The 27,588-nt window shown below is 45.1% G+C and overlaps 1 protein-coding gene across 2 annotated transcripts in view; it reads right to left on the bottom strand.

The window, feature by feature from the left end:
- The window catches only part of SCYL3 (SCY1 like pseudokinase 3), a 62,457-nt gene that overhangs the window by 16,180 nt on the left and 18,689 nt on the right, over nucleotides 1-27,588 (bottom strand). The window contains exons 3-7 of one of the 2 annotated variants that reach the window (XM_030205951.1): nucleotides 25,080-25,193; nucleotides 24,284-24,386; nucleotides 9,716-9,818; nucleotides 9,065-9,142; nucleotides 8,462-8,601 (exon numbers count right to left, since the gene is read on the bottom strand). In XM_030205951.1, coding sequence (XP_030061811.1) covers nucleotides 8,462-8,601; nucleotides 9,065-9,142; nucleotides 9,716-9,818; nucleotides 24,284-24,386; nucleotides 25,080-25,193 — 538 coding nt within the window. The remainder of the gene's footprint in view (nucleotides 1-8,461; nucleotides 8,602-9,064; nucleotides 9,143-9,715; nucleotides 9,819-24,283; nucleotides 24,387-25,079; nucleotides 25,194-27,588) is intronic. The other variant, XM_030205952.1, reaches the window with a different exon arrangement.

Raw genomic sequence — 27,588 nt, 5'->3', positions numbered from 1 at the left:
TGCTATGACCAAACTTGTGTGCCCAGCAAAGCAGCCTAATGGCTGTGTTTTGAACAGTCTAGAGTCATCTAAATCTCAGAAGTACTATCACCAGAATAAACAATGTTATAGTAATCGAGGTGTGCTGTGATAATAGCATGCACTGGGGTATGTTGTACAGCATCATCTAAGTGTGGACAGAGTTAAAAAAAATGGTTGCACAACTGAGGATACCTGGGGGTGGACAGTTGATAATCACTAACCACCCTTAGATAGTTAAAGAATCCCCTACAGTGACTGGGGAGCTGAAAAGAGAGGGGGCGAGTGATAGGCAAGATAGTCTAAGAAGGTTTAGAATAAGTCTGTTGGTTCATAACCAAGAGGCAACAGTATTAAGGCACTGCTGCAATGGAGATAGATCAGAACATAGGCAACCAGGAGGATGTCATGTGCATTGAATTAAGCACCAACACCCTTATCCTGGATGACATTTGCTAAAGCAATGTTAAAAATTAAGGGAGCAACCATGGTTCCCTGTGGAACCCCATAAGGTATTGTGCACAAGGATGATGAAGTGAGGCCAGAAAGCACAGAGAAGGTATGTCCTTGTAAAAAGAGGAAAACCACTGAAAGATGATCCCAGCTAACCCAAAATTGAATAGTCTTATAATTAAGTAGAAGGGCATGGTCCATGAGGTCAAAAGCTGCAGAGAGACCTATAATGACAGCTAAAGGCAACCCTGCCTCTGTCCAGTATACCATGCATTTAATTCATGAACAAGACAGTCTTGGTGGCATCACCCTGTCAGAATCCAGACTGCAAGGATGAGGAAAACTAGCATAAATTTTTTTTTAATACTTTTATTTTGCACATCAACTTACAACCACCTGGCCCACAGCTGTTCCTTTCACTTGCCAACTTAACAATGAACACGTCAGACAGTAATATATTTCCCCTGCCCGCCCCTCCCTCCACAGACAGCCACAGACTCCTCTTCCGTACCTCCATTCCTCTTCAGTTCCCCAACTCCCTTCCCTGGTTATCCAAAATGATCCCCTGTCAGCACTTCATAGCATCCCCTGCACTATCAACATCAAGCAACCTCAAAGCCTTTAACCAGTTCTGCTCACCTTCCCTCTTCATCCCCTTCTACCTGCAACCAATTTAAGTAGCTTTCCCATATAGCTTCAAATTGTTGAAGTTTATGTTGTCGGAGGAGTGGCCTAGTGGTTAGGTCCTGGGGAACTGAGTTCGATTCCTGGCACAGGCAGCTCCTTGTGACTCTGGGCAAGTCACTTAACCCTCCATTGCCTGCCGCATTGAGCCTGCCATGAGTGGGAAAGCGCAGGGTACAAATGTAACAAAACAAAAGTGCAATCAGCCTAAACATCTCACAAAAGCACTGGCGTTTTCCTTATACCTACTACACTGATCACCTCCGCCTGCTTCCAAGTGTGTAGCCAAGACCATCTCAGCTGCTGTAAGGTCCAGCTCATCATGTGCTCCCTCTAGACCTGGTATTCCCATATTCAACAAAGCCTTTTCCATGGGCAAAGAGAAATTAGATTTTACCTGCTAATTTTCTTTTAGTACCAACAGATCAGTCCAGAACTTGGGGGTGTTGAGTCCATCGACCAGCAGGTGGAGACAGAAACAAACAGAAGTGTGCTGTGCACTGTAAGGGCACTGTGCAGCTCCAGCACTTCAGTGTTTGATTAACAAAGCAATGAAACCTGAGAAACCTACAGACACCAATACAACTTTCCTTTAAACCTTTAGAAAGGCTTATATTCTCCCAAAATGTTGAGAAGATTCAACAAGAAGAAAATGAAGAGCAACTGTGAAGAAGCAAGGTAAGCTATTGAAGAACTCTCTCTGAACTAGGCCGGGAGCCAGGACTGATCTGGTGGGACTAAAGGCAAGCAGCAGCAGCAAACCAAGAAAGAAAAGACCTTTGCAGATACCACCAAAAACATAAAGCAGAGACTGCAAAAAATGGAGGCATGACAACAGGTCTAGATGGCAGAATCTTTATTAACTGACTCAACACGGCAGTGTTTCAACACCAAAGTGTTTCAACATAATGGCTGTATCGGGGTCCTATAAAATGATAAATTATGATCAATTATAACAAATATATATAAAAATGTAAGACAAACTATGACAAAAATACAAACATATAAATTAAAAATATATTGAACACAAGGAATATAAAAACCACAGCACTTACAAAAAAACAAATAGTAATGTACAAAACCATTTTACGAGTAAACTGACAAGCTGATATCACGAAGAGGCTTATTTTCGAAAGAGAAAAACGCCCAAATTCCGACCTAAATCGGGAGATGGACGTCTTTCTCTTGTGGGTGCCCAAATCGGTATAATCGAAAGCCGATTTTGGGCGTTTCCAACTGCACTCCGTCGCGGGAATGCATAACGTTGACGGGGGCGTGTCGGAGGCGTGGTGAAGGCGGGACTGAGGCGTGGTTATCGGCTGAGCAGAGATGTGCGTGCTCGGCCGATAATGGAAAAAAGAAAGGCGTTTTCAGAGAGAATTTAGGTCACTTTTGTTGGACCCGTTTTTTTCACGAACAGGTCCCAAAAAAGTGCCCTAAATGACCAGATGACCACCGGAGGGAACCGGGGATGACCTCCCCTGACTCCCCCAGTGGTCACTAACCCCCTCCTACCAAAAAAAACCGAATGTTAAACACTTTTTTTCCAACTTGTAAGCCAGCCTCAAATGTCATCCCCAGCTCCATGACAGCAGTATGCAGGTCCCCGAAATAATTTTAGTTTAGTTAGTGCTGTGCGGGACCCATGCAGAGAGGAAAAATCGGAAGAAAAAAATAAAAAACAAGCAAGTGCAGTCAGGGACGTCTAAATTACCAGGATAGTAAAAGGGGGAATCGAACCAGCAACCTTCTGATTACAAGCTCAGTGCTCTAGCCAGTGAGCCACATTATTCAGGTGCTTAGATGTCCTTCCCTTTCCATTAAGTCCCTCCAAGTTTCTGTCAACCAATCACCGCTGTTTAGCTGACACAGATGTCAGCTAAATGAGCTGTGATTGGCTGACAGAAACTTGGAGAAACTTAATGGAAAGGGAAGGACGTCTAATCAGTGGTGCACTGGCTAGAGCACTGAGCTTGTAATCAAAAGGTTGCTGGTTCAATTCCCCCTTTTACTATCTTTTAATTTGGACGTCCCTGACTGCACTTGCTTGCTTGTTTTTTTTTTTCTTCCGATTTTTCCTCTCTGCATGGGTCCCGCGCAGCACCAACTAAAGTAAAATTGCTCTGGGGACCTGCATACTACTGTCATGGAGCTAGGTATTATATTTGAGGCTGGCATAGAGGCATCTCAGGGGGACCAGTGCACTACGAATGCTGGCCCCTCCCACGACCAAATGCCTTGGATTTGGTCGTTTTTGAGCTGGGACGCTTCGGTTTCGATTATCGCTAAAAAACAAAAACGCCCTAATCCAATGTATTTTCGAAAAAAAAGATGGACGTCCATTTTTTTCGAAAATACAGTTCGGCCCGCCCCTTCACGGACCCGTTCTCGGAGATGGACGTTTTTACAAATGGGCGTTCGCGTTCGATTATGCCCCTCAAAGTGTAAGACAAGATTGTATGACGGGCCAGACTTTTTTACCAATGTAAAAGAAGCATCGCAGCTGAAGACAAAAAGGCACACAAATAGCAGTAGTATGTAAAATCAAACACATTCAATATCTTTCTGAAATCAGATTCCAACACAGCACTCGCAAAACAGCATATGTCTTATTGCTAAAGGGGAATAAAAATAAGAGGAAATAAAAACAATGATATACTATACTAACTGATACAAAAGGGCAATAAAACTATATATCAAAAAGTGTAAATATGAAATTAAAATAAACTCAATCTATTAACTGCAGCGTAATACAAAAATGATTTGGTCCCAAACACCTGGTATATATAAAATAAATACACTAAGGCACTTATTTTCAAAGCAAATGGACATCCCAAAAATCCCGATTTTGCAAAGACAGGATTTGGACGTCCACTGCCATAAGTCCTAATAGCAAGGGGGAGTACTCTGGGTATGTTTTGGGCAGGACTAGGGGAGGGCCTAAAATCAAGACATCCAGCAGCAATTACTGAAGGGAAGGAAAATGTCCAAAGTCTAAACAGAAGGATGTCCTTAGTTAAACCTGTTTCAAACACGTCTATGGTACAAAAGGGTGTTCTGATTGAGCAGCTGGCCACTGGAGGGATTAAGGCATAACACTTCCTTAATCCCTCAGTGGTTACTGTCCCCTTCCCTCTCCCCTGAAAGTGAAACGGAAAAGGAATACCAGGCTCTGACAGCTCCAGATATTCTGGACATTCTAAATACAGCGGTATGCAGATCTGAGGGTGGTTAGTAGAGAGCTGCACGGGAGCAGGGATAGCGGGATTCCCGCGGGTACTGCGTGAATCCCCTCCATGTCTGCGGGGATGGATCTGGGTCTGCGGAAATCCTGTGGGGATGGACCTAGATCCTGCAGGATCCCTGCAAAAGTGCCTTCCCTCCCCTGAGCGCAGGATGCCCTCCCGGCACATACCTCGAGGTACCCTGGTCTAGTGGCTTCTTTGGGACAGGAAAGATCCCTACTCTTTCTTGCCTGCTGCCACAGCGCTGATCCTCTCCTCTCTGCAAGAATCAAGTGTCTACACTTGATACACGAAGTCACTGGGGGGTCTTCTGTGACACTGAAAAAATAATCTTGGCTAAATTAAACTCCTCAATCCTGAACCATGAAACAAAAGGGGCAGTGTTATTTTTTTATCACTGGTACTATACCCCTAAACGGCTGCTCAAGATGTATCCTCAAGCATCTGATTGGTGTTGGAGAAACAGTGACAATCTGGGCACATTTTATTATATCTGGAGGACTTGCCCAAAGGCTCAGCTTTACTGGACCTCTATATTGGAACTGGTCCAATAAATTTTACATAAACCCTATCCTCAATGGGCAAATTTCTGCCTCTTATATCTTGAGCCTCTGGAGGTTAGAGTGGAGCAGCACAAGCTGGCAATGCAGGTGTTTACTGCTGGAAAATTGGTGTTGGCCCAATCCTGGCAACAACAAATCGATGCCATCTATGTCTCAAGTTCTCTAAAAACTGGATTTTGTTTTTCAAATGTCCAAGCTGACTACAATGAGGCATGGACGGTTAGATGTTTTTTCTAAAGTTTAGCTGTTTATGAAATATGGAGATCCACTTCAACTCTGGTATCTCAAACTTAACTATTTGTGATGCACTTCTGGAAGGGGGGGGTTGGTTGTTGACTTTATTATTGATATTGACTTTGTAGTGCTTGCATCTTTTTTCAATAAAGCTTTGAAAACATTAAAAATACAAAAAAAGGGGTCAGTGTTCAAATTGAGGATGGGCTGTAGCCTAATCACACAGCCACACACGAAAAACAAATACTTGAAAAGCCAAAAACTCTCATAATATACGAGGGGTTGAGCAAAAATGTAAACAGAAGAAAGAAGAAAAAATACTGCAGAAACCAACAAAAGACAAGCAAGTCTCAAAACACTGCAAGAGGGAGAGAACACAGGAATGCACCCTCTCAGCACAGCGGAAAACTAAGACTGGAGGACCCGCATGTGCACAGTGAGAAGCTACTAGAATTTTCTAACGTACATGTTAGTCAGCGTCCATACCGGGCTCTATCGGATGAAATCTCTATAAACCTGGAAGATGTAATGGCTTAATTTGTCATACTGAAGAATAGCAGATCACCTGGACCAGATGGTATTCATCCCAGAGTGCCGATATATTTGAAAAATGAACTTGCAGAACTATTGTTAGTAATATGTAATTTTATCTTTAAAATCAAGCATGGTACTGGAAGATTGGAGGGTGGCCAATGTAATGCCGATTTTTAAAAAAGGTTCCAGAGATGATCCGAGAAATTATAGACCGGAGAGCCTGACATCGGTGCTGGGCAAAATGGTAGAGCCTATTATAAAGAACAAAATTACAGAGCATATTCAAAAGCATGGATTAATGAGACAAAGTCAACATGGATTTAGTGAAGGGAAATTTTGCCTCACCAATCTACTACATTTCTTTGAAGGGGTGAACAAACATGTGGATAAAGGTGAACCAGCCGATATTGTGTATCTGGATTTTCAAAAGGCATTTGACAAAGTACCTCATGAAAGACTCCAGAGGAAATTGGAGAGTCATGGGATAGGAGATAGTGTTCTCTTGTGCATTAAAAACTGGTTTAAAAGATAGAAAACAGAGAGTAGGGTTAAATGGTCAGTATTCTCAATGGAGAAGGGTAGACAGTGGGGTTCCCCAGGGGTCTGTGCTGGGACTGCTGCTTTTTAACATATTTATAAATGATCTAGAGATGGGAGTAACTAATGAGGTAATTAAATTTGTTTACAACACGAAGCTATTCAAAGTTGTTAAATTGCAAGAGAATTTTGAGGTCTGGAAGGCGAAATGGCCGAGCACAACTGAGTCCCAAATTTTAGACCATTTGGCAACGGCAATAACCCAAAATGTTCAGTATACACAAGTGAGGGCAGAGCAATAGGTTGATGCAACCAAAGTTTTAGGATAGGTGAACACAGGAATTTGCATTACAATAGGCCGAGGAGCAATAAACTTGAAAGTGATCAAGTAATAGTCAGCCTACAGCACCTTTGCAGACAACAAGTTATATATTCATGAGGAAGACCACCCCCTTTGTTAGGATAAGATCCAAAGTATGACCATCAGAGTGGGTGGGAAAGGGAACAAACTGGTGAAATTCAACATCAGATCAGAGAAAAAGTATCTGTCAGGGTCTGGAAGGGAAATTGACATATAAGCTGAAAAATCACCCAGTATTAGAAGGTTGGGACAATAGTTCAGGGTTTCCAAAATGGAGAGACAGGCAGCCTCGATACAGCACTGGAGGGCAGTAGAACGTAGAACAGAAGACAAATAGTAAATCAATTGCAGAATCTGAGAGTAGATCATGGATAGCAACAACTTGTCTACAATTAAGTAGACACAATATGAGGCTGGAAGGGGACAAGAATGACAGTGATGGTGAGGAGACAGAAGACTTAGAAACAGCAGAGCAATCAAATTAAAAACTTTATTCAGAAATACCATGGAGAGTTAAAGTAAGCAATGACCACAATGTATGAGTATGGGCTGAGAGATGAACATCACAGCTAGCTTTGATGCCAAGAGTAGTAGCAGGCCTGAAAACAACTCCGTCAGGCAAACAAAACACTGACAAGAGGAAGTGATAAGCAAAGGATATCCTGGGGAACATCAACCTGGAGTTGCCCCAAGAACACATCCTGCTCCTTCAATGCACATCCAAAAATAGTGCCCTTGACCCACCTATGAAGTGGGGCTTTCTTTGGTGCAGTTAGTGACAGCAGGCACAGAGTGCAGAGCTTGCCAGACAGCAGAAAAAACAAACAAACAGTCAAGAGTAAAAGCACAATGGTAATGCAACAAGGGGTCCTTTTACAAAACAGCAGTAAAAAGTGGCCTGCAGTAGTGTGGGCATGTCTTTTAGGCATGCACTGGGCCATTTTTTACCGTGGCTAGGAAAAAGTCTATTTTTTAATGGGCCGGGAAATGGGCATGTGCTAATATTAAAACTAGCACGTGCCTATTTAAGTCTGACCTAGCGGTAAGGGCTCATAAGCTACCCAAGCGTAACTATGAAGTGCACCAACGTGGCGTACCACGGGATATGCTCAGGCGTCCTGCGGTAACAGCCAAATCAGTGTGCACTAAAAAAATATTTATTTTTTCTTGGAGGAGACGTGTCGGGCAGAGTGGGCACTCCTGTGCTAATCAGTTAGAGCAGGTTTACAGTATGAGCAACACTAGCGCATGGCCATTAATACAAAAGAGAAAATTGGCCATTGTACTGCTGCAGTAAAAATGGCCTTAGCACCCAGAAATGCTTGTGCAAAGGTTTGGCTGCAGATTAGTAAAAGAACCCCCTATATTATGGTTTTTTTTTAAAATAGAAAATACCCCCCCCCCCCCCGTGTACTAAGCCAAACAGCAATGCCAACACAGCCCATTCAAAGTGAATGGGCTATGACAACATTACCATGCGGCTTAGTATACAGAGGGGTATATGTTTTTTAGGGGTCCTTTAAATAAAGCTTAGCACACGCTCAGCTTTAGTAAAAGGGCCCCTCGTATTTTTAATTTCTTAAATGCAGGAAAAAAAGATGAACATTCAGGAAAGATACCAATTGTAGCACTTGGCTCCAGTTTTTTATAGTGAAAAAAAAATTGAAACCATTGATAACCAAGCTGTATCAAAAAGCATCGCATTCTTATTCTAAGCAGCTGAAACAAGCAAAGATTTTGGTCACCAGAAACTCAAAGTTTTGGACTGTATGAGAATAAAACTGCAGAGAAACAAGCAGAACCCCAGTAAAATTCCTGCTCCAAATACTCACCGTGCTTTGGGCGAAGTAGGTGAGGGAGGAAGCTCTTCACTGCTGCTGGTTCAGCAAAAACCAGCTGATTGAGCAGAAGGGGTGCCAGCCGGAATGCAATTAACTCCTCTGACAGACAGGAAACTCTATCCAAGAGAAACCTGCTCACAGGAAACAAACAATCATACTCATGTGGATGCAAATCAGCATCAGGTCATGCACTTATTCTATTTAAAATAGCCACTTTAAAGCCAAACATTTCCAAATAGTCACAGTGGCCCTGTTGCCAGACAGGCGTATGTAAAACTAATATCACAAGCAGCTCAAATCACTTTAATGGCTACAAGCAAAAATTCATCCATTCACAAAAGCTCCCAGTATAGCTGGAGAACAACAATATAGAAAGAGGATGGAAACAGCTCCTGGCTCTCACAACAGCGGCCACCATACCACAATGCATGCACTCTAAGGTCTAACACCTTGTTTTATAGCATTTCTGAGTAAGAGCAGAAGACAGTGTGCCATCTAGTTCTGCTTCTTCTAACATTGTACAATCATAGTGCATCCACAGCGGTGCACAGAACAGAAACATTACACACTTCCTTCTGTGCCATCACCACTTACTTGAAAAATTCATTTTTCTCCTCTTCGGTCTTTAAAGTCAGACTTTTTAAGAAATTTACAACTTCTAGGAAATCAATCCTAGAAAGAAAGCAAAGTATTCCTAAGAGTCCACCTGTGCAGAACAAGTACCTCTCTGATGTTCCCCTTTCCTCCCTCCATGTAATACAGCTTTGTGTTTTTATAGCCAGGAAGAAGCACTCTTGAAATGTAAAAATAACAGTTATAAAAATTAACACAAAGTAGGGTGCCTCCCACGGGCCACAAGGCAACAGATATTACCTCTCCCCCAGCTCCAGTTCTACCCCAGGGAAAGTGACAGTGACAAAATTCAAGAAAGCATGGGGTACGCACAGAGGATCCCCACTGAGGAAGAAATGGAAGGTAAATAGGTCTTTTAGCACTGCAAAAGGAATAGAGATAGGGAAACTAGAACATCCAATTTCCACACTCATGGACTCAGCAGCGAGGCATCAGGTACTACACCTCCAAGAATACACCGTGTCCAAGACCTTCCATAGTGTGGCACAGGGGTATCATTGCTGGTATAGACTGTGTCCATCACTCACGGATCCCTAATTGTGAGGCACTAGGATATTATTGCAGGTATACACTGTCTGTCATAGTAGTGAAATGCTGTTCCATGATGCTCACCTGAAAAACTCATGGGATAATAAGTTGTTCAGAGGAGGCCGGCACAGAGGGTCAGGGTTCAGGAGGGAACTGCACACTGTGCCCTGAAAACTCGAGACAAGATCTGCAGAAACAAAGAGTTAGCAGGCAGCTCAGTTCATATGCAATACGTGTTCTTTCTAGTTGACACCACGATATTATTGCTAGACATAGGGGACAGAGGCTGGTAACCCCTGCTCGTCATTGTCTTAGCGCATATAAAATGGAATTACCTGACTTTTTTACATTTGTACTGTAATCATGCCATTATTCTACCCAAGGAAGTTTAATGACAGGAGTCTGCACGACGTCAAAAAGTTGAAGGGGCTCCTACCCCTCCATCACTGCCATATCAGACAGAACAAAACAATTGCTTTCGCTATTGAAAAGAATAGCAAACTTGTGAGGTTTTATTAAACCTCCTAAGTTTTGCATTCTCTCTGTTAGGAGATCGGGATCAGAGATGTAAGGGAGTTGCGGGGGGAGGGGGGGGGGGGGGGGGGAAGGGTTGAGAAGTGGGTTATATTCAAATTGTGTGTGTCAGTGCTCCAGAGCTTGCTTTATTATTTGCAATGCTGTATTGTGGATTTCAGTGATGCGCTAAATGCCTTTATTTTTCCTTATGATGACAATAAAGATATTTCTATATAAAAAGGAAAAATAAAGGCATATAGCACAACACTGAAATCCATAATACAGCACTGCAAATAAGCATGCAAGCTCTGGAGCACAGACAAAAGCATTTGAATATAACCCTGTCCCCTTCACAGACTCCTCAAAAACGCCCCAAAACCCCCTTCCAACTCCCCTTACATTCCCCTCCCCCCCAACCCCCTAGAATGCAAAACATAGGAGGTTTAATATAAAACAATATAAACCTCATAGGTTTCCTATTGCTTTCAATACTGAGAGCAATTGTTTTGTTGTGGCCAATATGGCAGCAAGCTCCGCCTACTGCCTTCAGCCCAGATAATGGGCCAGATATAGGCCCAGGAAGAGGTAAGCTGATAATTTTGCAGAACAAAGCCAGTGCTGCTCTTTTAAGTTCAGTGAGGAAGCCTGTTGCATGCTTGCATAAGAGCTGTGAGGACTATGAGGAATTTGAATCCATCCCTAAAGGAGACAAACTACCAGATGACCCAAACTTTGTCACAGTCAGCCATAAAGCAGGGAGGAAGCAGCTTTATTAAAGACCCAACATGGACTGTGTTTCGGCGTATAGCCTGTGTCAGGGGTCTATATATATATGTAAACATATAAATAAAAATTAAAATATAATAAATGTGACAAAATTATCATCTCGATAAGTTTTAATTGTGCACATTTTCACTTAAAATGTAAAAAACTGATAAATACAATTAAATGTGAAATATTCCAATAATGTGTCTAAGGTCATTAAGTGATGGAAGATTAAAAAAAAAAAAAAAAAGGAGGATACCATCCAGCCAATGGTGCAGGCATACAATGCTTCCTGTAGTACACAGAACTCACAAATTAGTAATTCTGGTATAAAAATAATACACATTATTTTGAAACTGCTTGTACTTTTGGACGAAAATGGTGTTAAAGGGGCGATCAAGGAGGACAAAGCCGTAGCGGAGAAATTAAATGAATTCTTTGCTTCGGTCTTCACCGAGGAGGATTTGGGGGGGGACACCGGTGCCGGAAAGAATATTTGAAGCGGGGGAGTCGGAGAAACTAAACAAATTCTCTGTAACCTTGGAGGATGTAATGGGTCAGTTCAGCAAGCTGAAGAGTAGTAAATCACCGGGACCTGATGGTATTCATCCCAGAGTATTAATAGAACTAAAAAATGAACTTGCGGAGCTACTGTTAGAAATATGCAATCTGTCCCTAAAATCGAGTGTAGTACCGGAAGACTGGAGGGTAGCCAATGTTACTCCGATTTTTAAGAAGGGTTCCAGAGGAGATCCGGGAAATTATAGACCGGTGAGTCTGACGTCGGTGCCGGGCAAGATGGTGGAGGCTATTATTAAGAATAAAATTGCAGAGCATATACAAAAACATGGACTGATGAGACAAAGTCAGCACGGATTTAGTGAAGGGAAGTCTTGCCTCACCAATCTAATGCATTTTTTTGAGGGGGTAAGCAAACATGTGGACAATGGGGAGCCGGTTGATATTGTATATCTGGATTTTCAGAAGGCGTTTGACAAAGTGCCGCACGAAAGACTCCTGAAGAAATTGCAGAGTCATGGAATCGGAGGTAGGGTATTATTATGGATTAAGAACTGGTTGAAAGATAGGAAGCAGAGAGTAGGATTGCGTGGCCAGTATTCTCAGTGGAGGAGGGTAGTTAGTGGGGTCCCGCAGGGGTCTGTGCTGGGTCCGTTGCTTTTTAATGTATTTATAAATGACCTAGAGATGGGAATAACTAGTGAGGTAATTAAATTCGCCGATGACACAAAATTATTCAGGGTCGTCAAGTCGCAGGAGGAATGTGAACGATTACAGGAGGACCTTGCGAGACTGGGAGAATGGGCGTGCAAGTGGCAGATGAAGTTCAATGTTGACAAGTGCAAAGTGATGCATGTGGGTAAGAGGAACCCGAATTATAGCTACGTCTTGCAAGGTTCCGCGTTAGGAGTTACGGATCAAGAAAGGGATCTGGGTGTTGTCGTCGATGATACGCTGAAACCTTCTGCTCAGTGTGCTGCTGCGGCTAGGAAAGCGAATAGAATGTTGGGTGTTATTAGGAAGGGTATGGAGTCCAGGTGTGCGGATGTTATAATGCCGTTGTATCGCTCCATGGTGCGACCGCACCTGGAGTATTGTGTTCAGTACTGGTCTCCGTATCTCAAAAAAGATATAGTAGAATTGGAAAAGGTACAGCGAAGGGCGACGAAAATGATAGTGGGGATGGGACGACTTTCCTACGAAGAGAGGCTGAGAAGGCTAGGGCTTTTCAGCTTGGAGAAGAGACGGCTGAGGGGAGATATGATAGAAGTGTATAAAATAATGAGTGGAATGGATCGGGTGGATGTGAAGCGACTGTTCACGCTATCCAAAAATACTAGGACTAGAGGGCATGAGTTGAAGCTACAGTGTGGTAAATTTAAAACGAATCGGAGAAAATTTTTCTTCACCCAACGTGTAATTAGACTCTGGAATTCGTTGCCGGAGAACGTGGTACGGGCGGTTAGCTTGACGGAGTTTAAAAAGGGGTTAGATAGATTCCTAAAGGACAAGTCCATAGACCGCTATTAAATGGACTTGGAAAAATTCCGCATTTTTAGGTATAACTTGTCTGGAATGTTTTTACGTTTGGGGAGCGTGCCAGGTGCCCTTGACCTGGATTGGCCACTGTCGGTGACAGGATGCTGGGCTAGATGGACCTTTGGTCTTTCCCAGTATGGCACTACTTATGTACTTATGTACTTCATTCTAACTTGTGAGCTCTCTGTATCACAGGAAGCATTGCATGCCTGCACCACTGGCTGGATGGTATCTTCCTTTAGTTATCATGTTATTTATTCTGTCTCACATGCCCTTAATTACCTTAGAAGCATTCTATTTCACTTTTATTCATGTTGGGAGGCAGTCCAAGATGGCTGATGTTGCAGGTTATTAAAGACTGACTTCTCCTGAGCACTGTTGGAAAATGAGCTTATATTTTTGCAATTATGCCGAAGAGGAGGGAGGGAAGCTAGAAATATTTTACTGAGTACCCCTTCTCCTGGTCAGTTGTCATTGCTTCGGTTTGGAGGGATGATGAAGGAGCTCCTGAGGTTTCCTTGCTCGCCCAAAGGTGCAGGAATACCTGTAACGCCTTGAGGAAAGTGGGTCTCTCAGTCCACCCTGCTTGAATACTGCGACAGTCTACTGCAGTTAGCTCTCCAGTCCAGATGGGTGTGATGCTGTCCCAAACCCTGTCCGAGTGACACTGGAGCAGTGGTAGACTGGGAGACTGGACAAACACTGGTGGTAGGAGCTGGACAGGGAAGTTTGGCCGAAGAAGCCGGCTCAGCTGTACTTACAGTAGGTTCCCTGGCTCACGCTGAGCATCGTCGTCGATGATACGCTGAAACCTTCTGCTCAGTGTGCTGCTGCGGCTAGGAAAGCGAATAGAATGTTGGGTGTTATTAGGAAGGGTATGGAGTCCAGGTGTGCGGATGTTATAATGCCGTTGTATCGCTCCATGGTGCGACCGCACCTGGAGTATTGTGTTCAGTACTGGTCTCCGTATCTCAAAAAAGATATAGTAGAATTGGAAAAGGTACAGCGAAGGGCGACGAAAATGATAGTGGGGATGGGACGACTTTCCTATGAAGAGAGGCTGAGAAGGCTAGGGCTTTTCAGCTTGGAGAAGAGACGGCTGAGGGGAGATATGATAGAAGTGTATAAAATAATGAGTGGAATGGATCGGGTGGATGTGAAGCGACTGTTCACGCTATCCAAAAATACTAGGACTAGAGGGCATGAGTTGAAGCTACAGTGTGGTAAATTTAAAACGAATCGGAGAAAATTTTTCTTCACCCAACGTGTAATTAGACTCTGGAATTCGTTTCCGGAGAACGTGGTACGGGCGGTTAGCTTGACGGAGTTTAAAAAGGGGTTAGATAGATTCCTAAAGGACAAGTCCATAGACCGCTATTAAATGGACTTGGAAAAATTCCGCATTTTTAGGTATAACTTGTCTGGAATGTTTTTACGTTTGGGGAGCGTGCCAGGTGCCCTTGACCTGGATTGGCCACTGTCGGTGACAGGATGCTGGGCTAGATGGACCTTTGGTCTTTCCCAGTATGGCACTACTTATGTACTTATGTACTTATGTACTTGAGTAACAGAGTTGGAGTTTTATCAGTGGCGCTGGCAGAGATCACTCTGCTTTTAATTTGGGAGACAATAACCAAGCTGGATAAGAGTGTGAAGTCATTTGGACCAAGTTGAGAATAACTACCCGAAGGTCTGCTATGGATGGACTTAAAGTCTAGAAGGGAGGTGTTCTGGTATGGAGGAAAGAGTGAAAAAAGTTCACGAAGGTCAATTTAAAATGCTCCAAAGTTGTGGAGGCCTGCAGTGTAAGTTGGAGCAGACTGAAAACCAGCTGTGGGTATGTAATCTACCCTCCCTGAACTTTCAAAAGTCTCATGAAGAGAACTTTAAAAAAAAAAATTATGTTAGCGACATTGAAAATACCCAGCCGAACACTGCCTCCTATTAATAAGATTTACTATCTGTCTTTTTAAGAAATGCTAGGCATTAGACTCTGCTGGTGAGGAAGATGTGTCACCTCCAGATAATTTAATTGTCATATTCTTGGGCCACAAAGGGCTTTTCATCAAGCTGTGCTAGCAGCTCCCGGTGCGGTAATGCCAACAAACTCCATTCACTCTGAATTGGCTCCATTGGCATTGCCACGTGGGAACCGCTAGTGTGGCTTGATAAAAAAAGGTCCAAAGTTTGGTATTATCCAGATATTTCCAGAGAAACCCAGGAATGGCGTAAACTTTTCCTGGCCCTTTTTACTAGAGTTATACAAGTAAAAGGAGAATTCTTTTTGCATTTGGCTTCTAAGGGTTTGATAAAGTTGCAAAATGAACGTTATGTTTTCGTGACCCAGGTGAACTTAAAAAATTTTCTTGATAATAAGTTTCCTATCCGATCGGGTGACGTGCTTACCCTTGAAGTACAAGTGTATTAGTCTGTCAGGTAGACAAGCATCTTAGTTATGTACCTGCATATCGGTTTTTATTGCCAATTTTCCTATAAATACTTCTCAGAGGGCAAGTAGGCCTATTTATTCTCACAAATGTGTAACGCGGTCCCGTGTTGCCCAGTCTGGAGCTTCTAACAAGTTGAAAACAGAGCATTGTGGAGTGCGAGAAACCAGTGGCGTACCAAAGTGGGGGGCTGTTCCGGGGCAGAGGGAGCAGCAGGGAGGGAACGAGCGGACTCGGAGCTAACAGGCGCGCGGCACCCCCCCCCCCCCCCAGCAGGTAAAAATGCACCCGGGGGGGGGGGGGGGCGCATCGGCGATCCGCCCCGGGTGTCAGCCAGGCTAGGAACGCCACTGCGAGAAACTCTCCACCATGCATGCGAGACTACCTTCCCGCCCACCACGAGGGCGCAGTTCCCACAGTTCTTTTTTACCACGGTGAAGAGGCACTGTGTTTTTTTTTTTGTATCTCTTCACACCCGATCAAAGAGCTTTTTTTTGTGCCTTTCGGCTATTTTTGGAAGATTTTTTCTTCTGCCTGTCTTCGGGTTCCCTTTTCCTCTCTTCCCTTAATATTTTTTTAGCTATTTTGCCATTTTTTTTTTTTTTCTAAGTTTCCTTTATTTTCCAGTCAGTAGGCCACGTTTAGGCCATGATTCTGACCGGGTTTTTTCCATCTTTCTTCTTGGTGCCTTGCCCCTTTTTCTGGCACCATCGAGCCATTTGATTTCGCTGCAGTTTTTCTGTCCATGTTATCTAAAGTTCCCAGTGACTTTAAGCGCTGTATCCGGTGCAATTGAACCATCTCTGGTGCAGACTCCCATTCATGGTGTCTTAAGTGCTTAGGGCCTGACTACAGCCATGTTGTGTCCTGTCTGCGTATGCACAAGAGAGGCTCAACGGGAAAAGAGTTTTGGAGCCAGGTCCCCAAGTCCTTGACATTTGCACTGACATTGGGGTCAGAAGCGTCAACTTCAATGTCAAAGACTGCATCGGCATCAGGAGCATAGGTCCCAGTTATGGATGCTTCAAGACATATGGACACTGGGAGCAGTAGTGTGTCGAGTGGGTCTCCACCTGTCTCAACGCCATCTGCTGGACAGGGCCACCAGGAATGGCCAGTGTAAGACCCAAACCCAAGGAGACGTGAGGATTCAACGTCATCCTCGTTGGTACCAAGGAGTCTCGGTGCCAAGCTTCAGGCGAAGGCTAAGAAGCATCAGCACTGGTCTTCCTCGACACATGGTGCTGGGAGTTCCAGGGCATCAAGAGAATAGGCTCCCTCTCCATTCAAGAAGTGCCAATGTGCTGGTCTCTGAGCAGCCAAAACCCGTCTCCCGTCTCGACCCCAGCGGATCTGCAACCTGTCTGAGCTGGCACCCCAGCTTTTTCCCAATGTCGACCCTCAATGAGCATATTCGGGCCTTGTTACCTGAACTGCTGGTTGGCCTCATACAATGGTGTGTGTCGGCACCTCCCGTTGTGGCCCCGCTTAGCCCTCAGCCTGTGGTGCAGCCTGTGGTGCAGCCTCCGGCACCCCCTCCACGTCAGTGGAGGAAGATTCGACAGAGTCGAGGCGGGAGCCGGCTCCTCAACGCCCCTGTCAGGGACATGGTTCCTCTACGTCAAGGCAGGCTCAGTGTTGACACTCCCATAGAGAGGTATTGTCCAACATTGATGAGCAACAATCATGGGAGTCAGAGGAGGATCCAAGGTACTCCTCCTTGGATGAGTCCTATGGCATCCCCTCAGAACCCTCCCTTCCACCTGAAAGGCAAAAGTCTCCTCCAGAGAGCCTTTCATTTCCATCTTTTGTTTAGGAAATGGCTGTGGTTATTCCATTTCCTTTAGAAATGGAGGACGAGCACAGGGCTAAGACACTTGAGGTACTGAACTAAATGTCTCCTCCTAGGGAGGCTGTGACTGTCCCTCTCCAAAAGGTATTCCAGGAAGTCCTCGAAAGGAATTGGGAGTCCCCTCTCTCAGTTCCTGTTCTGCCAAAGAAGATAGATACCATGGATTGGATCCAAAATACACCTGGTTTTAGTAGGCCCCAGTTGCCTCAATTCCACGGTGGTGGAATCTGCTCTCAAAAGGGCCAAGAGTACTAGAGAGACTATGCCTCAGCACCTCCAGGCATCGAAGTTAGAACCTTGGACTCTTGGGAGGAAAATGTTCCAAGCTTCAAAGCTCATGTCCCATATTGTCTTACCAGCTCTTTACAAGCGTTCACTTGTGCGACTCGGTACGTAAGTTGCTGAACTTCGCAGAAGCTCTCCCTCCGGAGCAGGCTGAGTCAGTACACCAATTGGCCAAGCAGCAAAAGGAGTGCCATTAAGTTCTTGGCCAGGGGCGCCTATTACAATTTTGATATGGCATCCAAGATCTCTGCTCAGAGTAGAGCAATGTGCAGACTCTCATGGCTACGTGTTTCTGACTTAGGACATTCTGATCAGCAGAGATTGAATGATGCTCCATGCCGAGGGGATAACCTTTTTGGAGAGAAGGTTGAGGAGATCGCTGACCAAATCAAAAAACATACTGATACCATCTCTTCTCTCGCCCACTGGACACTTTCTGCACCTGCCTTCTCGTCCAAGAGGTATTTTGGTAAGTAAGGAAAGGATACCTACTACCCACAGAAGAATAGGTATGCTGCAACCTCTTGCCAGTCTGCTCAAGCTCAACCCCAGCGAGCTAGTTCATGTCAACAGCTTGTGCCTAAGGCCCCCGCTGCTCCCCAGCAAAAGCAAGGGGCGAGCTTTTGAATGGTTCCGGTACAGCATAGCCGATGTCAAAGTGTCTGTACCAGATGACCTTCCGGTTGGAAGGAGGCCGAACTTTTTCTACGAAAGGTGGCCCCTTATAACCTCCAACTGGTGGGATGATTTCCCCTGGGCACCCTTCTCCCCATGATTCAGAAGCATGGTTGGCTATGCTCTCTGGACCATAGACACACATCCCGATATTTCCAGCCTACCGGAAGTATCTATGGTTTCGGCTAGGAACACGTCACTTCCAGTACAGCATGTTACCCTTTGGCCTTGCATCAGCACCCGGGGTCTTTACCAAATGCCTAGCAGTAGTCAAAGCGTTGCTACACAGGCTAGGGGTACATGTGTTCCCTTATCGCGACGATTGGCTGGTAAAGAGCAAGTCAGAGGACGGTGCTCGGGAGTCCATGCAGAGGACTATTTGGGTGTTACAGATATTAAGATTCGTTATAAACTACTCCAAGTCCCATCTTCACCCTGTCCAACAATTTGAGTTCATTGGAGCACTGCTCGATATGCAGAAGGTTCGAGCTTTCCTCCCAGAACCAAGAGCAGACACTCTAGCCACCCTGGCTTCTCAGGTTCAAGCCTCTCTGTAACGTGGAGGGGCATAATCGAACGTCACCGGCCAAATAGGTCGCCGGCGATCTATTGTGGCGGCGGCGCTACAGCTGGCCGGAACCGTATTATCGAAAAAGATGGCCAGCCATTTTTTTTCAATAATACGGTTTAGCCCGGCCAAATGGCTTGGATTTCGCCGGGTTTGAGATGGCCGGGTTTGTTTTTCAGTGATAATGGAAAAAACTATCAGCGATCTCCAACCCGGCGAAATCCAAGCCATTTGGTCGTGGGCGGAGCCAGCATTTGTAGCGCACTGGTCCCCCTGACATGCCAGGACACCAACTGGGCACCCTAGACATGTGGGTACAGTGGGTTCTGGAGGGCTCTCATTACCAGCATTACAGTGCATTACCAGTGTTACAGGTGGGGGGGGGGGGGGGGGGGGATGGGTCTGGGTCCGCCTGCCTTAAGTGCACTGCGGTACCCACTAAAAGTGCTCCAGGGACAGGACTTGTTGCTGCTGTATAAACTTAGCACACCAGTTGACACCTGAAGACTAATGTCGCTGAAAACGTCCTTTATTTGAATAAGCACGTTTACTCACAGTTAACTGCAGATCAGAAGTTGTGCCACACTGGCAAAGAGTCTTCCTGGTAGTGAGATTAGCAGTAGGTCAGAGCTGGCAGAATGCTGTACAATGCCCTCTTTCAGTCACATTCAAGGTAAGAACTAAGTTCTCTAATGTGGCTAACACATGAAAGGGATCTAAAAGTGACTTACAAACATGGCCACTACCTCATGGACTAACGGAAGTAAAACAGGGCACACTCTGACCCAGTTAGCAGGGGGAAAAGCACCATGGGAGTACAGCCCAGTACCCTACACCCACACTCACCCGAGAGCCACATCACAACCAGGGAAAGGATAGAACACATTCTGCTGTCATGGAGGTGGGTACATCATTTAAGGCTGGCATACAGGCTGGCAAAAAAGGTTTTTAATTTTATTTTTTTAGTGTGGGAGGGGGTTGGTGACCACTGGGGGAGTATGGGGAGGTCACCCCCCATTCCCTCCGGTGGTCATCTGGTCAGCTGGGGCACCTTTTTGAGGCTTGGTCGTGAAAATAAAAGGACCAAGTAAACCCGGCGAAATACTGCTTATCGCTGGGGGGGTTTTTTTCCATTATCGGCGAAAGCCGGCCATCTGGTAGCCACGCCCACGCCCCGCCTTCGCTTAGCCAGCGACACGCCCCTTTGAACTTTCGCCGGCGAGGCAACGGGAAAGCGGCGATGCTGTCAAAAACGCAGCTTTCGATTATACCGATTTCGCCGCTTTTCCGAGATCGCCGGCCATCTCCCGATTTATGTCGGGAAATTGCCGGCGATCACTTTCGATTATAAGCTGGATAGTAACATAGTAGATGACGGCAGAAAAAGACCTGCACGGTCCATCCAGTCTGCCCAACAAGATAAACTCATATGTAGGTCACAGCTTGGCAGATGTTGAGGTTGTTGGGCCACATGGCTTCCACAGTTTATGCGACACTCATGACACACCTTCACATGAGATCAGCCCAATGGACCCTAGCCTCCCAGTGGCGCCAAGCCATGGGAAGTCTAGAAGATGTCACCCAAGAGTACCCAGACCTTGTTCACTCTTTATTCTGGTTGACCATTCAATCCAATTTGTCTCTGGGACTCCCATTCCAAATTTCTCAGCCTCAAAACGTGAAGACAACGAATGCATCTCTCCTAGATTGGGAGAGCTCATCTGAATGGGCTTCACACTCAAGGAGACTGGTCAGCTCAGGAAACAGGTCTTCAGGTCAACCTTCTTGAACTTTGGGCGATCTGGAACGCTCTAAAGGCTTTCAGAGATCAGCTATCTTACCATATTGTACTCAGACAACCAAGTTGCAATGTATTACACTAACAAGCAGGAGAGCACCAGATCGCGTCCTCTGTGTCAGAAGACCGTCCGGAGGTGCACTGGGCTCGCCAGCACAGCATGTTCCTTCGAGCCACTTATCTGGCAGGCAAGAACAACAGTCTGGCCAACAGACTGAGCAGAGTTATGCAAACACACGAATGGTCTCTCAGCATAGGCGTTGCCCACAAGATCTTCCAAGTGTGGGGCACCCCCTCGGTGGATCTCTTTGCCACTCACCTGAATCACAAAGTCCTTCAGTTCTGTTCCAAGCTTCAGGCTCACGACAGACTAGCATCAGATGCCTTCCTCCTACTTTGGGGGATGGGTCTTCTGTATGTGTATTCTCCCATCCCTCTTGTTTGGAAGAATTTGCCGAAACTCAAGCAAGACCACGGGAACGTGATCTTAATTGCACCTTACTGGCCATGGCAGATCTGGTTCACTCTTCTTCTGGAGATATCCTCAGATGATCCATGGAGATTGGAGCATTTTACGACCCTCAGCACTGAGAACGAGGGATCTCTTCTGTATCCCGACCTTCAGTCTCTGGCCCTCATGGCCTGGATGTTGAAAGCCTAGAATTTGCTTCCTTGGGTCTCTCAGAGGTTGTCTCCCGGGTCTTGCTAGCTTCCAGAAAAGATTCCACTAAGAGGTGTCACTCTTTTAAATGAAAGTTTGCCGTCTGGAGTGAGGGCAAGACCTTAGATCCTATTTCCTGCCTTACACAGACCCTGCTTGAATACCTTCTACACCTCTCCGAGTCTGGTCTTAAGACCAACTCCGTAAGGGTTCACCTCAGTGCAATTAGTGCTTATCACCATGTAGAAGGTAAGCCCATCTCTGGACAGCCTCCAGTTGTTCACTTCATGAGAGGTTTGCTTTTGTCTAAGCCCCCTGTCAAACCTCCGCCTGTGTCATGGGATCTCAACGTCGTTCTCACCCAGCTGATGAAATCTCCTTTTGAGCCACTGAATTCCTGCCATCTGAAGTACTTGACCTGGAAGGTCATTTTCTTGGTGGCTGTTACTTCAGCTCGTAGAATCAGTGAGCGTCAGGCCTTAGTAGTGGATGCACCTTATACTAAGTTTCATCACAACAATGTAGTTCTCTGCACACACTGACAGATTGCATTTCTTTCACTTATGCCCAGGCTGGGGACCGTGGGGGGGAGGGGTCATGTCACGACTCACAATGTCAGAGCCATGGCTGCATCAGTAGCCCACTTGCAGTGAGCCTCCATTGAAGAAGTTTGCAAGGCTGCAACGTGGTCTTCAGTCCACACATTCATATCTCATTACTGCCTTGAGCAGAATACCTGACTCGACAGTCAGTTCGGGCAGACAGTGTTGCAGAATCTGTTTGGGGTCTAGAATCCAACTCCACCCCCCTAGGTTCCTTTTATTCTGTTCCAGGTTGCACTCTCATAATCTGAGTTATGTTCTCACCGCTGCGAGGCCCAGTTGTCCAATATTTGTTATTTATAGTGAGCCTGGATGCTAGGGATTCCCCACTTGTGAGAATAAATAGGCCTGCTTGCCCTCAGAGAAAGTGAAGGTACTTACCTGTAGCAGGTGTTCTCCAAACACAACAGGCCTTATATTCTCACAAACCCGACCACCTTCCCTTGGAGTTTTCTCCTATTTACATTTTCATTTTTGCTGTAGTATCTAACTGCGGGAACCGCACCCTCACAGCGGGCGGGAAGGCACCTGCACATGCGCGGTGGAGCGTCTCTCACAATCCACAAAGTTCTGTTTTGAGCTTGTTAGAAGCTCCGGAACAGGCAACGCGGGACCACGTTACCCACTTGTGAGAATATAAGGCCTGCTGTCCTTGAAGAACACCTTCTACAGATAAGTACCTTTGCTTTTTCCCCCATTACTGAACAACTGCTCCCCTTCACTTTTTGGAGGTCTAGAAGAGGATATAAACTTCCTTAATTTTTTTGATACCTTCTTTTTCTTCCTTAAAATACACGTTCACCTACTTATTTTCTGTATCAAGTTGATTGCTTGTATTAAATATTAAATTTATGATAAAGAATTATTTCACTTCTGACCGATGAGTAATTTAAGACATATTCGTGAATACTTTACCTTAAAGTCTTTTCAACTGCTAGTGCAATCATTAGTCCTTACGAAGCTGGACTACTGCAATATTATATATCTTGGTTGTACGAAAATCTAGTAAGAAGACTTCGAACTATCCAAAATACAGCAATCTGTCTTATATGTGGGTTGGGCAGATTTGACAGAGTTTCCTCATGTTATGAAAAGCTCCATTGGTCGCCAGTGGAGGCCAGAATTCTTTACAAGCTTTGCTGTTTTGTTCATAAGATTCTGAAGGGAATGGCACTATGTCTTCAGTGATCAATATAATGATTTAAGTATAACACCCGCAATAATTTAAACCACTCTGCCCCATCATATACCCTCGGATTCTATATAGCGAGCCTAGATTGGCATGGATTCTATAACAACGTACGAAACTTAAGGTTAACAAGCTAATGAGCACTAGTAACAGCACTTAACAAGAAATAGTGAGCACTAATTGGCACGGATTAGAATTTAGGCACACAATTCGCTAAGCGTATTCTATAATGATGTGTGATGAACTTCTAATGCGCGTAGGCAAAACAGAACATGGTTATGGGCATTCCAAAATGTATGCGCCTAGTTATAGAATATGGCCCAGTGCACTTAAATCTACGTGATGGGATTTACACCATGTTTTCGTTGGTGTAAATGGATCCGTGTAGATTTAGGCGCAAAATATCAACTAAGTGTATGTAGTCTATAATCACACGCCTAAATGTAGGCACTGATTATAGAATACATTTAGTCGGTACCAATTTCAGTGCTGATTTTTTAGGCACCATATATAGAATCTCCCCCATAGCGGTTTATGTTCAAAGAAATATTTTACAACTTTATTTTCATATCTAGCCTCTCAAATTTGGAATCCTTTATCAATTTTGGTGAAATCTCAATCATGTTACTTGATTTTTCATAAACTTCTAAACACAGTTATTTAGAAGATTTGTGTAATCTAGTTAAACATTGATATGATACTGTTATTTTATGTTATGTTAACTTTGTTCTACTTTACAAATGTAAGCTCCCAGTCCTATCGATTGGTTAAACTTGAATTGTGATTCACTCCGAACCTATAATAAGTGTTGAGGGAATAATACATCAACATTACTAGTTTTTAGATGTTTCTTTTAAGTGAAAATGTACACAAAATTAGAGATACGATATATTATTTTGTCACATTTATGTCTTAATTTTTATTTAAATGTTTACATAATATTTATGTATATTTTGTATTGATTTGCTCTTTATGGATGTTTATATATTTTTATGCAGACTCCTGATAGAGGCTATACTCTAACACGGTCCGTGTTGTCTTTAATAATGCTGTTTCCTTCCTGTTTCATGGCTGACTTCACTTTTTGCTGTGCTGATTCCCTCTGACCATGTGTACTGAACTGAATGACATCATAGAGCATTACCTACAGAATGAGTATGTCATATAAAAAGCAAATAGGCAGCAAGATTGCAGGGTCACTGCAGGTCACAGCTACCGGAGAAGGCAGAAACTTACCCTGATCATCCATGTATGCCAGCAAACTTTCAACCAACTTCCCAAAGTCGAAAGCATCCCGAGCGTGCCCATGGGCTTCAGGAAGGATCCCAAACTCTGCAGACTAACCAAGAAACCAATGTTAGTCAGCCTCTATTGGGTCCACACAGATGCAATGTGTACAGTTTCAGAAGATAGAAACAGACCTGCACAGGTTGCTCATAACTTTATTAGAATGTGCAACACTAAGGTCACCAAAAAAGATGAAAAGGGGAAAAAAATCTGTTAGCTTTTCATCAGGAAACTTGCTCACACTTTCTAGTAGTAAATTCACTAGTTAATATTCTCTAAACTTCCTAGAAACTTCCAGTAAGTGAGGAAACAGGAATTCAGTGGAGCTCTCCCATTCCTTAAAGGCACAACAGAAGTGTATATCTGGGGATGAAGAAGGGTTGAAAGATTTTTGTAAATGCTCTAGGTTCCTATCTGAAAGCAGATGGTGAAAATGACATACCAAACAACTCCTGATGCTGGAGGACATAGGAAGTGAAAAGATCTAGATACCCTAAGTAGTCACATAACAGAGGATGGGAGGGAGATAACATATCTGGTTAACTTACTCACTTTAAAACTAAGTAGAAGAGGCAAAAGTTAACATCTAGACTGATTTTTCACTGCATTTTCTGGCACTCCCTTTGATTGAATTGTGTGTTGTGTTCAGAATTCTGGTTAATTAGTTCACTGTCAAGCACTACCCCTAAAATGTTTGTTTCTGCTTTCCCTGGTTACTCTCACCTCCTGCTCCCCAGCATCTCACCTCTGGTGGTGTTTCTGTGAGCTTACACATCATTTCAATGCCTCCAAGTTTCCAGTGTCCATCCTCACTCACAAAGACAGATGACAAACTGATATTGTTATGCGCAGAGTTTCCCTAGAATTGAAAAGGGAAGGAAGAAATTAAAAAACAAAACAAAAAAAACAAACACAAAACCTAAAACATCTGTTAACAACAACTAGTGTAAGTTGTATATAGACTACTATTCAAGAATACAGCCACTTTTTGTGGTGTTCAGCTTGGTTTTCTATATAGCGAATGCTACATACCTGTAGAAGGTATTCTCCGAGGACAGCAGGCTGATTGTTCTCACTGATGGGTGACGTCCGCGGCAGCCCCTCCAATCGGAATCTTCACTAGCAAAAGCCTTTGCTAGCCCTCGCGCGCCGATGCGCACCGCGCATGCGCGGCCGTCTTCCCGCCCGAAACCGGCTTGAGCCGGCCAGTCTCATGTGTAGCAAGACAAAGACAAGGGAAGACTCAACTCCAAAGGGGAGGCGGGCGGGTTTGTGAGAACAATCAGCCTGCTGTCCTCGGAGAATACCTTCTACAGGTATGTAGCATTCGCTTTCTCCGAGGACAAGCAGGCTGCTTGTTCTCACTGATGGGGTATCCCTAGCCCCCAGGCTCACTCAAAACAACAAACATGGTCAATTGGGCCTCGCAACGGCGAGGACATAACTGAGATTGACCTAAAAAATTTACCAACTAACTGAGAGTGGAGCCTGGAACAGAACAAACAGGGCCCTCGGGGGGTGGAGTTGGATCCTAAAGCCCAAACAGGTTCTGAAGAACTGACTGCCCGAACCGACTGTCGCATCGGGTATCCTGCTGCAGGCAGTAATGAGATGTGAATGTGTGGACAGATGACCACGTCGCAGCTTTGCAGATCTCTTCAATGGTGGCTGACTTCAAGTGGGCTACCGACGCTGCCATGGCTCTAACATTATGAGCCGTGACATGACCCTCAAGAGCCAGCCCAGCCTGGGCGTAAGTGAAGGAAATGCAATCTGCTAGCCAATTGGATATGGTGCGTTTCCCCACAGCCACTCCCCTCCTATTGGGATCAAAAGAAACAAACAATTGGGCGGACTGTCTGTTGGGCTGTGTCCGCTCCAGGTAGAAGGCCAATGCTCTCTTGCAGTCCAATGTGTGCAGCTGACGTTCAGCAGGGCAGGAATGAGGACGGGGAAAGAATGTTGGCAAGACAATTGACTGGTTCAGATGGAACTCCGACACAACCTTTGGCAGGAACTTAGGGTGAGTGCGAAGGACTACTCTGTTATGATGAAATTTGGTGTAAGGAGCCTGGGCTACCAGGGCCTGAAGCTCACTGACTCTACGAGCTGAAGTAACTGCCACCAAGAAAATGACCTTCCAAGTCAAGTACTTCAGATGGCAGGAGTTCAGTGGCTCAAAAGGAGGTTTCATCAGCTGGGTGAGAACGACATTGAGATCCCATGACACTGTAGGAGGCTTGACAGGGGGCTTTGACAAAAGCAAACCTCTCATGAAGCGAACAACTAAAGGCTGTCCCGAGATCGGCTTACCTTCCACATGGTAATGGTATGCACTGATTGCACTAAGGTGAACCCTTACAGAGTTGGTCTTGAGACCAGACTCAGACAAGTGCAGAAGGTATTCAAGCAGGGTCTGTGTAGGACAAGAGCGAGGATCTAGGGCCTTGCTGTCACACCAGACGGCAAACCTCCTCCATAGAAAGAAGTAACTCCTTTTAGTGGAATCTTTCCTGGAAGCAAGCAAGATGCGGGAGACACCCTCTGACAGACCCAAAGAGGCAAAGTCTACGCTCTCAACATCCAGGCCGTGAGAGCCAGGGACCGGAGGTTGGGATGCAGAAGCGCCCCTTCGTCCTGCGTGATGAGGGTCGGAAAACACTCCAATCTCCACGTTTCTTCGGAGGACAACTCCAGAAGAAGAGGGAACCAGAACTGACGGGGCCAAAAAGGAGCAATCAGAATCATGGTGCCTCGGTCTTGCTTGAGTTTCAACAAAGTCTTCCCCACCAGAGGAATGGGAGGATAAGCATACAGCAGACCCTCCCCCCAGTCCAGGAGGAAGGCATCCGATGCCAGTCTGCCGTGGGCCTGAAGCCTGGAACAGAACTGAGGGACCTTGTGGTTGGCTCGAGATGCGAAAAGATCCACCAAGGGGGTGCCCCACGCTTGGAAGATCTGGCGCACCACTCGGGAGTTGAGCGACCACTCGTGAGGTTGCATAATCCTGCTCAGTCTGTCGGCCAGACTGTTGTTTACGCCTGCCAGATATGTGGCTTGGAGCACCATGCCGTGACGGCGAGCCCAGAGCCACATGCTGACGGCTTCCTGACACAGGGGGCGAGATCCGGTGCCCCCCTGCTTGTTGACGTAGTACATGGCAACCTGGTTGTCTGTCTGAATTTGGATAATTTGGTGGGACAGCCGATCTCTGAAAGCCTTCAGAGCGTTCCAGATCGCTCGTAACTCCAGAA

Source organism: Microcaecilia unicolor, chromosome 6, assembly GCF_901765095.1.
Source record: "Microcaecilia unicolor chromosome 6, aMicUni1.1, whole genome shotgun sequence".
Lineage (NCBI taxonomy): Eukaryota > Metazoa > Chordata > Amphibia > Gymnophiona > Siphonopidae > Microcaecilia > Microcaecilia unicolor.
The sequence above is the reverse complement of the archived record's forward strand: the minus strand, read 5'-3'. Positions and strand labels throughout refer to the sequence as shown.